Below are 13,480 nucleotides of genomic sequence, written 5' to 3'. Positions count from 1 at the left end.
TTAGTGAGTCCTCCAGATCAGAGGCAGTAGAGATGACCAGGGATGTTCTCTGTTTAGTGAGTCCACCAGATCAGAGGCAGTAGGGACGACCAGGGATGTTCTCTGTTTAGTGAGTCCTCCAGATCAGAGGCAGTAGGGACGACCAGGGATGTTCTCTGTTTAGTGAGTCCTCCAGATCAGAGGCAGTAGGGACGACCAGGGATGTTCTCTGTTTAGTGAGTCCTCCAGATCAGAGGCAGTAGGGACGACCAGGGATGTTCTCTGTTTAGTGAGTCCTCCAGATCAGAGGCAGTAGGGACGACCAGGGATGTTCTCTGTTTAGTGAGTCCTCCAGATCAGAGGCAGTAGGGACGACCAGGGATGTTCTCTGTTTAGTGAGTCCTCCAGATCAGAGGCAGTAGGGACGACCAGGGATGTTCTCTGTTTAGTGAGTCCTCCAGATCAGAGGCAGTAGGGACGACCAGGGATGCTCTCTGTTTAGTGAGTCCTCCAGATCAGAGGCAGTAGGGACGACCAGGGATGTTCTCTGTTTAGTGAGTCCTCCAGATCAGAGGCAGTAGGGATGACCAGGGATGTTCTCTGTTTAGTGAGTCCTCCAGATCAGAGGCAGTAGGGACGACCAGGGATGTTCTCTGTTTAGTGAGTCCTCCAGATCAGAGGCAGTAGGGACGACCAGGGATGTTCTCTGTTTAGTGAGTCCTCCAGATCAGAGGCAGTAGGGACGACCAGGGATGTTCTCTGTTTAGTGAGTCCTCCAGATCAGAGGCAGTAGAGACGACCAGGGATGTTCTCTGTTTAGTGAGTCCTCCAGATCAGAGGCAGTAGGGACGACCAGGGATGTTCTCTGTTTAGTGAGTCCTCCAGATCAGAGGCAGTAGGGACGACCAGGGATGTTCTCTGTTTAGTGAGTCCTCCAGATCAGAGCCAGTAGGGATGACCAGGGATGTTCTCTGTTTAGTGAGTCCTCCAGATCAGAGGCAGTAGGGATGACCAGGGATGTTCTCTGTTTAGTGAGTCCTCCAGATCAGAGGCAGTAGTGATGACCAGGGATGTTCTCTGTTTAGTGAGTCCTCCAGATCGGAGGCAGTAGAGACGACCAGGGATGTTCTCTGTTTAGTGAGTCCTCCAGATCAGAGGCAGTAGGGACGACCAGGGATGTTCTCTGTTTAGTGAGTCCTCCAGATCAGAGGCAGTAGAGACGACCAGGGATGTTCTCTGTTTAGTGAGTCCTCCAGTTCAGAGGCAGTAGGGATGACCAGGGATGTTCTCTGTTTAGTGAGTCCTCCAGATCAGAGGCAGTAGGGACGACCAGGGATGTTCTCTGTTTAGTGAGTCCTCCAGATCAGAGGCAGTAGAGACGACCAGGGATGTTCTCTGTTTAGTGAGTCCTCCAGATCAGAGCCAGTAGGGACGACCAGGGATGTTCTCTGTTTAGTGAGTCCTCCAGATCAGAGGCAGTAGGGACGACCAGGGATGTTCTCTGTTTAGTGAGTCCTCCAGATCAGAGGCAGTAGGGACGACCAGGGATGCTCTCATGATAAGTGTAAAGTAAATAGTATAGTAAAGCACAGTACTTAAGTAGTACTTTACATCACTTGTTGGTCTGGTGGGAGTCCATGATGTCATTGGGCTCCTCCGTTACTTGACGAACAATAGAGGAGCAACAGAGAACTAAAGCCCTCCCACTCCCTCCCTCCCTCCCTCCCTCCCTCCCTCCCTCCCTCCCTCCCTCCCTCCCTCCCTCCCCCTCCCTCCCTCCCTCCCTCCCCCCCTCCCCCTCCCTCCCTCCCTCCCTCCCCCTCCCTCCCTCCCTCCCCGCCCTCCCTCCCTCCCCGACACTTGTGCTTGACCTGGACCACCTTATGAGATGTGCCTTTTAAGTAAACCAGGTGTTAAATTAGGTAGAAACGGAGACTGAAGTGCCAATGCTATTGTTAATACTGTCAATGCTCTTGTCAATATGGTAAATGCTATAATATTATTTATTAAGGCTATTATCTATTTTCCTTTTTTTTATATTGGTTAACACAATTCTAAGTCTGGTAACATTTCCTCATAAAATGTACCACATTTAGACCATTTGTATTATTTTTTACAATCGTCAGTTCGAGACTTTTATTTTGAAGGATAATGGTTCATTTGCTGCTCAGTGTGGTCATGTGCTGCCTGACAACGGATCAGCTGATCTACCATGTGCACCCGCACGACTTGGGGTATGACGTCAAAATGAGGAAAACGTTCAATTGAACATGTAAACATAAATGTATGTAAACATAAATAAATAAATAAAAACATGTCAATATACTAAATAAATAAATAAATAACATGAAAATAAATAAATAAATAACATGTCAATATGAAAATAAATAAATAAATAACATGTCAATATAATAAATAAATAAATAAATAAATAACATGTCAATATAATAAATAAATAAATAACATGTCAATATAAAAATAAATAAATAAATAACATGTCAATATAAAAATAAATACATAAATAACATGTCAATATAAAAATAAATACATAAATAACATGTCAATATAAAAATAAATAAATAAATAACATGTCAATATAATAAATAAATAAATAACATGTCAATATAAAAATAAATAAATAAATAACATGTCAATATAATAAATAAATAAATAAATAACATGTCAATATAATAAATAAATAAATAACATGTCAATATAAAAATAAATAAATAAATAACATGTCAATATAATAAATAAATAAATAACATGTCAATATAAAAATAAATAAATAAATAACATGTCAATATAATAAATAAATAAATAACATGTCAATATAATAAATAAATAAATAAATAACATGTCAATATAAAAATAAATAAATAAATAACATGTCAATATAATAAATAAATAAATAAAAACATGTCAATATGAAAATAAATAAATAAATAACATGTCAATATAATAAATAAATAACATGTCAATATAATAAATAAATAAATAAAAACATGTCAATATGAAAAAATAAATAAAATAAACATGTCAATATAGTCGGCAGGTTTCATTATCATGTTCCTTCGTTTTTCTCCACACAGATATTATATATGGAATAATCGGGACACACTGTATAAAAATACTTCTTTGTTTTTAGAATATTGGTTCTGAAATAATATCCTATTGGTGCCAACTGGTAAATGCAGAGGCTCATTTACTCAGTTATAAGGAATTCTTATCCCTTTACAAGGTCCCTGTAACACCTAAAGATGTTGTCATTGTTTTAGTCAGTTATAAGGAATTCTTATCCCTTAACAAGGTCCCTGTAACACCTAAAGATGTTGTCATTGTTTTAGTCAGTTATAAGGAATTCTTATCCCTTTACAAGGTCCCTGTAACACCTAAAGATGTTGTCATTGTTTTAGACGACATTCCCTCAGGGGTTGCTATGTTATTCAGGAACGTGACCCTCAGAGCCTACCTTCTATTGACCTTCTATTGACCTTCTATTGACCTTCCGTTGACCCTGTTGACTCATCAGTAGGAAAGATTTGTTTTTATTTCGGTCCATTCAACAACAATAGAACTATAGGAACCTTGTTTCAACAGGATGTTGATTCTATACCTCATGTTGGTCCATTCAACAACAATAGAACTATAGGAGCCTTGTTTCAACAGGATGTTGATTCTATACCTCATGTTGGTCCATTCAACAACAATAGAACTATAGGAACCTTGTTTCAACAGGATGTTGATTCTATACCTCATGTTGGTCCATTCAACACCAATAGAACTATAGGAGCCTTGTGTCAACAGGATGTTGATTCTATACCTCATGTTGGTCCATTCAACAACAATAGAACTATAGGAACCTTGTTTCAACAGGATGTTGATTCTATACCTCATGTTGGTCCATTCAACAACAATAGAACTATTGGAACCTTGTTTCAACAGGATGTTGATTCTATACCTCATGTTGGTCCATTCAACAACAATAGAACTATAGGAACCTTGTTTCAACAGGATGTTGATTCTATACCTCATGTTGGTCCATTCAACAACAATAGAACTATAGGAGCCTTGTTTCAACAGGATGTTGATTCTATACCTCATGTTGGTCCATTCAACAACAATAGAACTATAGGAGCCTTGTTTCAACAGGATGTTGATTCTATACCTCATGTTGGTCCATTCAACAACAATAGAACTATAGGAACCTTGTTTCAACAGGATGTTGATTCTATACCTCATGTTGGTCCATTCAACAACAATAGAACTATAGGAACCTTGTTTCAACAGGATGTTGATTCTATACCTCATGTTGGTCCATTCAACAACAATAGAACTATAGGAGCCTTGTTTCAACAGGATGTTGATTCTATACCTCATGTTGGTCCATTCAACAACAATAGAACTATAGGAACCTTGTTTCAACAGGATGTTGATTCTATACCTCATGTTGGTCCATTCAACAACAATAGAACTATAGGAACCTTGTTTCAACAGGATGTTGATTCTATACCTCATGTCGGTCCATTCAACAACAATAGAACTATAGGAACCTTGTTTCAACAGGATGTTGATTCTATACCTCATGTTGGTCCATTCAACAACAATAGAACTATAGGAACCTTGTTTCAACAGGATGTTGATTCTATACCTCATGTCGGTCCATTCAACAACAATAGAACTATAGGAACCTTGTTTCAACAGGATGTTGATTCTATACCTCATGTTGGTCCATTCAACAACAATAGAACTATAGGAACCTTGTTTCAACAGGATGTTGATTCTATACCTCATGTCATGTTGGTCCATTCAACAACAATAGAACTATAGGAGCCTTGTTTCAACAGGATGTTGATTCTATACCTCATGTTGGTCCATTCAACAACAATAGAACTATAGGAACCTTGTTTCAACAGGATGTTGATTCTATACCTCATGTCATGTTGGTCCATTCAACAACAATAGAACTATAGGAACCTTGTTTCAACAGGATGTTGATTCTATACCTCATGTTGGTCCATTCAACAACAATAGAACTATAGGAACCTTGTTTCAACAGGATGTTGATTCTATACCTCATGTTGGTCCATTCAACAACAATAGAACTATAGGAGCCTTGTTTCAACAGGATGTTGATTCTATACCTCATGTTGGTCCATTCAACAACAATAGAACTATAGGAGCCTTGTTTCAACAGGATGTTGATTCTATACCTCATGTTGGTCCATTCAACAACAATAGAACTATAGGAGCCTTGTTTCAACAGGATGTTGATTCTATACCTCATGTTGGTCCATTCAACAACAATAGAACTATAGGAGCCTTGTTTCAACAGGATGTTGATTCTATACCTCATGTTGGTCCATTCAACAACAATAGAACTATAGGAGCCTTGTTTCAACAGGATGTTGATTCTATACCTCATGTTGGTCCATTCAACAACAATAGAACTATAGGAGCCTTGTTTCAACAGGATGTTGATTCTATACCTCATGTTGGTCCATTCAACAACAATAGAACTATAGGAACCTTGTTTCAACAGGATGTTGATTCTATACCTCATGTTGGTCCATTCAACAACAATAGAACTATAGGAACCTTGTTTCAACAGGATGTTGATTCTATACCTCATGTCATGTTGGTCCATTCAACAACAATAGAACTATAGGAACCTTGTTTCAACAGGATGTTGATTCTATACCTCATGTTGGTCCATTCAACAACAATAGAACTATAGGAACCTTGTTTCAACAGGATGTTGATTCTATACCTCATGTTGGTCCATTCAACAACAATAGAACTATAGGAACCTTGTTTCAACAGGATGTTGATTCTATACCTCATGTTGGTCCATTCAACAACAATAGAACTATAGGAACCTTGTTTCAACAGGATGTTGATTCTAGACATCATGTTGGTCCATTCAACAACAATAGAACTATAGGAACCTTGTTTCAACAGGATGTTGATTCTATACCTCATGTTGGTCCATTCAACAACAATAGAACTATAGGAACCTTGTTTCAACAGGATGTTGATTCTATACCTCATGTTGGTCCATTCAACAACAATAGAACTATAGGAGCCTTGTTTCAACAGGATGTTGATTCTATACCTCATGTTGGTCCATTCAACAACAATAGAACTATAGGAACCTTGTTTCAACAGGATGTTGATTCTATACCTCATGTTGGTCCATTCAACAACAATAGAACTATAGGAGCCTTGTTTCAACAGGATGTTGATTCTATACCTCATGTCATGCCCTATTGGAACGGTTTTATTGATAATATCTGTTGGAGAAAAGTTTGGATGTTGCTCCACACATATCTACTTATTAACAACATGAAGGAAGTTTCTTTTTAAATTATTTATAAATATTATCCTGCCAACCACTACATGAAGAAGTTTAAGAAAAGCATCAATTCAAGTTGTACCTTTTGTAATGACCACCCAGAAACAGTGTTGCATTGTGTTCATGTAAGGAATCTGTGGCAAGACATCAGTAGGTTTATAATTGAACACATTTATGAAGATTTTACACTATTATGGAGAGATGTAGTGCTTGGACTCTTTACCTATGTTAGAAATCATTTGAAACAATTTTATGTAATTCATGTCATCAATTATTTTGTCCAAATTTCATATTCACAAATGTAAATTTACAAACATCACATTTACTTACCTTAGAGAAATAAATTGAATTATATTATAAGACAATGGAATACTCTGTTAGATGATAAATGTGTTTATTTCCCTTAAGGGCCTTGTGTAATGTGATATTGTACCCACTAGCCCCGCCCCAGCCCCGCCCATCGCCCCGTCCCAGCCCATCGCCCCGCCCCAGCCCCGCCCCCAGCCCCGCCCATCGCCCCGCCCCTAGCCTATGTCCTTTATATATTCTTTATATATACTCTTGTGTTCCCTCATGTACTTTTTGCATTTAAAAAACATGTTAATGCATAAATAAATGTTTCACTGGATCTTGTTGACGGGTCTATTTTATAACCTACATTGAGGTATTCCTATAAAATGTTCTTTATTTGGACTGTATAGTTTAATATTTTTGTGTCACAATCCACGTTTCCATCTACCTTTTTATGCGAGTAAAGTCACACCATATTAAAAAAATAACATAATGACAGCTGTGATGAAAACAGGAACTTTCGGTTCAATTGTATACACATTGACAGATAATTTGTTCGTTCAACATGGTGGAATCGTTTTGTGATGGTAAAATATATTATGTGAGAACTGGCGGTGGAAACGACTTTATGTTTAACATATTGATATAATAACCGTCATACTGTATCAGAGTAAACTTGGAGCGACGCGATGACATGTTGTCGTCTCCCACTACGACTCGGGAAACGGTGCGGTTTATCAGGCTACAGGTGAAATGAATGATATGATCAACTCCACAGGGTGGTGAAAGTCATGGTGATGCTCTTGATGCTCTTTTCCGACACATATACTGGGTCTCATTCTGGTGACATGATGATGATCAATGCTTCACTGCCGATTGACAAATACAAATATTCTCGCTATTATCCATAACGATCTCATCATGTAGACTGGCCTTCTCGCACTGGTGGAGGGAAACGTTTCATAATCCACACTGTTGAATATTCACATGGAAATCCATCTCCAATTGGATGAAAACATGGCTATAGTAACGGAAATATACAGTTTAAACAGTTGTCTATATCACAGGGCTACAAACGAGGGAGAAAACAGCTTGATATTGTCTTACTGCCATATTAATGACTTGATTGTAACATGAGGACTAGGCTTTAAGAATCCTCATCAATAGATGGTTATTGTCTGCGCTGTAATTCTACATTGTCACCGTCCACCGCTCTGCTGAGATGACCGGTCAGTTCGGCTCCTCTCTGAGTGGTCAGGGGGTGTTGATGTGGACGAGCGACGCAGCACTGGGGAACTGTGGCGGTTTGCGGCTGAATAAAGTTGATCCGTGCTTTTCGAAACCCTTTGGGACGTCCCTAACCTTAACCCCCTCTACCTAACCATTTAACCATCAAATTCAATGGGAGGCACGTCCCAAAGATATCGGATAGCATGGACAGAAGAAGTTTCCAGTGGGCTGGACTATTCACTCCGGAGGGGCGGCAGATTGCGAACTTTCAGGAAGGAAACTAGTAGCTCCCGGTCACAGCCCTGCCTCCTGACTAGTGGAATGGAATGCACCCGGAACTCACTTCCTCTTGAAGACGAGTGTTGAATTAAGAAAAGTAGTTGCACCTGTTCTCATGAAACGTTCATGGTTTGGAGAGATGGCAACTTGACAAGCACAAGAATAACAGTAGCGAACTGACCCGCGTGTTGTAATGTCGTCCCAGGCTGAGAACGTGGCGGAACTTTTAGAAATAGACATATGTGACGGCGACATCTGCTCGGAGGGGGAGAGCGGAGTGTTCATCAACTCAGGTACAGGTGCGTCACTCTTAGACGGCTTCTCGGCGTTTCAGCAGTGGACCGGACCTAGATCTCGTTCCTCTTCAGGCCACAACAACACAGACTCTGTCACAAAGAGACCGAGAGAAACATCATCCCCGAGTCTGTATCCCCAGAACGGCCTGGGGTCTGGAGCCGGTGATCGTGTGACCCTTGGCGAGCTCCAGGGTCAGGATCTCCGAGCCCCCCGCTCCTCCATAGTGGACTGTCTGTTGGTGGAGCTCTATGACACTTACAGCAGCGCTCGGCTCAGTGTTGACAGCCCGGATAGCAGTACCGAGGCGTCCAGCTCTGAGCTGTTCTGCCGCAGTAATACTGGATCCAGCTTCCTCCAGGAACTACAGGAGAAACACACCAGGAGACACCAGGTCAACTACCTGTCTCAGAAAGGTGAGCGAGTTCTATTTGACTTTTATACCTTTTATTTTATTTAACGAGGCAAGTCAGTTAAGAACAAATTATTATTTACAATGACTGCCTCCTGGGGAACGGTGGGTTAACAAGTCAAGGAACAGTGGGGGGCAGCTCTAGGGTGGGGAGTCCAGCTCTAGGGTGGGGAGTCCAGCTCTAGGGTGGGGAGTCCAGCTCTAGGGTACAGTGGTGGGGAGTTTAGCCTAGATGATGAGATTATTTTGGATGAGAGCGAGAATATTGTATTTGTCAAACTGCAGTCGATCATCATGTCACGAGACTCTCTGTTTATTGAAAATCGGCATCAAACTCCTAGCGTGCACTTTGAACACCCTGTGAAGTTGATCATCATGTATCTTAATCTGTAGCCTAAGAAACAACATGGCCGTAGTGGGAGGACTGCACACCTTATCATCATGTGACTCCCACATTTGATCTGAGCTTTATCTTGGCCAGGTCACAGTTGTTCTTCTCAGCTAGCCTACCTGGTTAAATAAAGGTCTTCTCAGCTAGCCTACCTGGTTAAATAAAGGTCTTCTCAGCTAGCCTACCTGGTTAAATAAAGGTCTTCTCAGCTAGCCTACCTGGTTAAATAAAGGTCTTCTCAGCTAGCCTACCTGGTTAAATAAAGGTCTTCTCAGCTAGCCTACCTGGTTAAATAAAGGTCTTCTCAGCTAGCCTACCTGGTTAAATAAAGGTGTTCTCAACTAGCCTACCTGGTTAAATAAAGGTGTTCTCAGCTAGCCTACCTGGTTAAATAAAGGTCTTCTCAGCTAGCCTACCTGGTTAAATAAAGGTCTTCTCAGCTAGCCTACCTGGTTAAATAAAGGTCTTGTCAGCTAGCCTACCTGGTTAAATAAAGGTCTTGTCAGCTAGCCTACCTGGTTAAATAAAGGTCTTGTCAGCTAGCCTACCTGGTTAAATAAAGGTCTTCTCAGCTAGCCTACCTGGTTAAATAAAGGTCTTCTCAGCTAGCCTACCTGGTTAAATAAAGGTCTTCTCAGCTAGCCTACCTGGTTAAATAAAGGTCTTCTCAGCTAGCCTACCTGGTTAAATAAAGGTCTTGTCAGCTAGCCTACCTGGTTAAATAAAGGTCTTCTCAGCTAGCCTACCTGGTTAAATAAAGGTCTTCTCAGCTAGCCTACCTGGTTAAATAAAGGTCTTCTCAGCTAGCCTACCTGGTTAAATAAAGGTCTTGTCAGCTAGCCTACCTGGTTAAATAAAGGTCTTGTCAGCTAGCCTACCTGGTTAAATAAAGGTCTTGTCAGCTAGCCTACCTGGTTAAATAAAGGTCTTGTCAGCTAGCCTACCTGGTTAAATAAAGGTCTTGTCAGCTAGCCTACCTGGTTAAATAAAGGTCTTGTCAGCTAGCCTACCTGGTTAAATAAAGGTCTTGTCAGCTAGCCTACCTGGTTAAATAAAGGTCTTCTCAGCTAGCCTACCTGGTTAAATAAAGGTCTTGTCAGCTAGCCTACCTGGTTAAATAAAGGTCTTCTCAGCTAGCCTACCTGGTTAAATAAAGGTCTTCTCAGCTAGCCTACCTGGTTAAATAAAGGTCTTCTCAGCTAGCCTACCTGGTTAAATAAAGGTCTTCTCAGCTAGCCTACCTGGTTAAATAAAGGTCTTCTCAGCTAGCCTACCTGGTTAAATAAAGGTCTTCTCAGCTAGCCTACCTGGTTAAATAAAGGTCTTCTCAGTTCGCCTACCCTGGTTAAATAAAGGTCTTCTCAGTTCGCCTACCCTGGTTAAATAAAGGTGTTCTCAACTAGCCTACCCTGGTTAAATAAAGGTCAAATATAAATGTCTGTATAAATGTATTTGTGTTTATAGGCGTTTCCACGGCCATCTCGCATAATACATTTAAGGACACACAAAGATCCCACGTAATATGAACATGATTTGTAACGATTTTATAATATTGTACTGAAATTTAGTTATTTTTTTGTATGGTATGGCTTTACTTGCATAAACACTGTGGAACGTGGTCTACGACGGACCGTAGAGTCTACGACGGGCCAATATTACTCTGAATCATAAAATCACATTACAGCTACTACTGCCAGTCTGTCACTCACTCCCACACACTTATTGTATTTTGTCTGTTATAAAATGCATTTTAATGTTTAAAAATTGTATTATAATGTATATTACTGCCTTAATGTTGCTGGCCCCAGGAAGACTAGCTGCTGCCTTGGCAGGAACTAATGGGGATCCATAATAAACCCCAGGATGAGTAGCTGCTGCCTTGGCAGGAACTAATGGGGATCCATAATAAACCCCAGGAAGAGTAGCTGCTGTCTTAGCAGGAACTAATTGGGATCCATAATAAATACATGACAGCCTGATTATTATTACTACTCTGAGGAGCTGATATACAGTATCTATAGTGTTCCAGCTACAGGACCGGTCTCCAGTCAGTCAAGCTGCTCTATATATCTATATCTATATATCTATATTGTGTTTCAGCACCAGAAGAGTTGAGCTGTATCATAGGGGAGGTACGCTACAGGACCGGTCTCCAGTCAGCCAAGCTGCTGCGCCAGCTGAAGAGGAGAGATCGCCTCAGTCACAAGCTCCAGAAGAACTATGACATCATCACCGCCTGTCTGCAGGCCGTGTCCCAGAAGAGAAGTAAGGAGACGCGGTGGCGCCCTGTGTAGTCGTGCTCCCTATTCCCTGTGTAGTCGTGCTCCCTATTCCCTGTGTAGTCGTGCTCCCTATTCCCTGTGTAGTGTCGTGCTCCCTATTCCCTGTGTAGTCGTGCTCCCTATTCCCTGTGTAGTCGTGCTCCCTATTCCCTGTGTAGTCGTGCTCCCTATTCCCTGTGTAGTCGTGCTCCCTATTCCCTGTGTAGTGTCGTGCTCCTATTCCCTGTGTAGTGTCGTGCTCCCTATTCCCTGTGTAATGTTGTGCTCCCTATTCCCTGTGTAGTGTCGTGCTCCCTATTCCCTATGTAATGTCGTGCTCCCTATTCCCTGTGTAGTGTCGTGCTCCTATTCCCTGTGTAGTCGTGCTCCCTATTCCCTGTGTAGTCGTGCTCCCTATTCCCTGTGTAGTGTCGTGCTCCCTATTCCCTGTGTAGTGTCGTGCTCCCTATTCCCTGTGTAGTCGTGCTCCCTATTCCCTGTGTAGTCGTGCTCCCTATTCCCTGTGTAGTCGTGCTCCCTATTCCCTGTGTAGTCGTGCTCCCTATTCCCTGTGTAGTCGTGCTCCCTATTCCCTGTGTAGTCGTGCTCCCTATTCCCTGTGTAGTCGTTCTCCCTATTCCCTGTGTAGTGTCGTGCTCCCTATTCCCTGTGTAGTGTCGTGCTCCCTATTCCCTGTGTAGTGTCGTGCTCCCTATTCCCTGTGTAGTGTCGTGCTCCCTATTCCCTGTGTAGTGTCGTGCTCCCTATTCCCTGTGTAGTGTCGTGCTCCCTATTCCCTGTGTAGTGTCGTGCTCCCTATTCCCTGTGTAGTGTCGTGCTCCCTATTCCCTGTGTAGTTGTGCTCCTATTCCCTGTGTAGTTGTGCTCCTATTCCCTGTGTAGTCGTGCTCCTATTCCCTGTGTAGTGTCGTGCTCCCTATTCCCTGTGTAGTCGTGCTCCCCATTCCCTGTGTAGTCGTGCTCCCCATTCCCTGTGTAGTCGTGCTCACTATTCCCTGTGTAGTCGTGCTCACTATTCCCTGTGTAGTCGTGCTCACTATTCCCTGTGTAGTCGTGCTCACTATTCCCTGTGTAGTGTCGTGCTCACTATTCCCTGTGTAGTGTCGTGCTCACTATTCCCTGTGTAGTGTCGTGCTCCCTATTCCCTGTGTAGTGTCGTGCTCCCTATTCCCTGTGTAGTGTCGTGCTCCCTATTCCCTGTGTAGTGTCGTGCTCCCTATTCCCTGTGTAGTGTCGTGCTCCCTATTCCCTGTGTAGTGTCGTGCTCCCTATTTCCTGTAGTGTCGTGCTCCCTATTTCCTGTGTAGTGTCGTGCTCCCTATTCCCTGTGTATTGTCGTGCTCCCTATTCCCTGTGTATTGTCGTGCTCCTATTCCCTGTGTATTGTCGTGCTCCCTATTCCCTGTGTATTGTCGTGCTCCCTATTCCCTGTGTATTGTCGTGCTCCTATTCCCTGTGTATTGTCGTGCTCCCTATTCCCTGTGTATTGTCGTGCTCCCTATTCCCTGTGTATTGTCGTGCTCCCTATTTCCTGTAGTGTCGTGCTCCCTATTCCCTGTAGTGTCGTGCTCCCTATTCCCTGTGTAGTGTCGTGCTCCCTATTCCCTGTGTATTGTCGTGCTCCCTATTCCCTGTGTATTGTCGTGCTCCCTATTTCCTGTATTGTCGTGCTCCCTATTTCCTGTAGTGTCGTGCTCCCTATTTCCTGTAGTGTCGTGCTCCCTATTCCCTGTGTATTGTCGTGCTCCCTATTTCCTGTAGTGTCGTGCTCCCTATTCCCTGTGTATTGTCGTGCTCCCTATTTCCTGTAGTGTCGTGCTCCCTATTCCTGTGTATTGTCGTGCTCCCTATTCCCTGTGTATTGTCGTGCTCCCTATTTCCTGTAGTGTCGTGCTCCCTATTCCCTGTAGTGTCGTGCTCCCTATTCCCTGTTTTTTATTTATTTTTTTATTTCACCTTTATTTAAC

General features: G+C 42.2%; 1 protein-coding gene across 2 annotated transcripts in view; it reads left to right on the top strand.

The window, feature by feature from the left end:
- Positions 1-7,928: 7,928 nt before the first annotated feature.
- The window catches only part of LOC118370581 (TBC1 domain family member 30-like), a 12,272-nt gene continuing 6,720 nt past the window's right edge, over positions 7,929-13,480 (top strand). The window contains exons 1-2 of one of the 2 annotated variants that reach the window (XM_052510831.1): positions 7,929-8,844; positions 11,332-11,496. In XM_052510831.1, the coding sequence (XP_052366791.1) occupies positions 8,328-8,844; positions 11,332-11,496 (682 nt within the window). In that variant the 5' untranslated portion in view covers positions 7,929-8,327. Of the gene's footprint in view, positions 8,845-11,331; positions 11,541-13,480 lie in introns of those variants that run through there. The other variant, XM_052510830.1, reaches the window with a different exon arrangement.

This window comes from Oncorhynchus keta, unplaced genomic scaffold (assembly GCF_023373465.1).
Source record: "Oncorhynchus keta strain PuntledgeMale-10-30-2019 unplaced genomic scaffold, Oket_V2 Un_contig_6200_pilon_pilon, whole genome shotgun sequence".
NCBI lineage: Eukaryota > Metazoa > Chordata > Actinopteri > Salmoniformes > Salmonidae > Oncorhynchus > Oncorhynchus keta.
The sequence above is the reverse complement of the archived record's forward strand: the minus strand, read 5'-3'. Positions and strand labels throughout refer to the sequence as shown.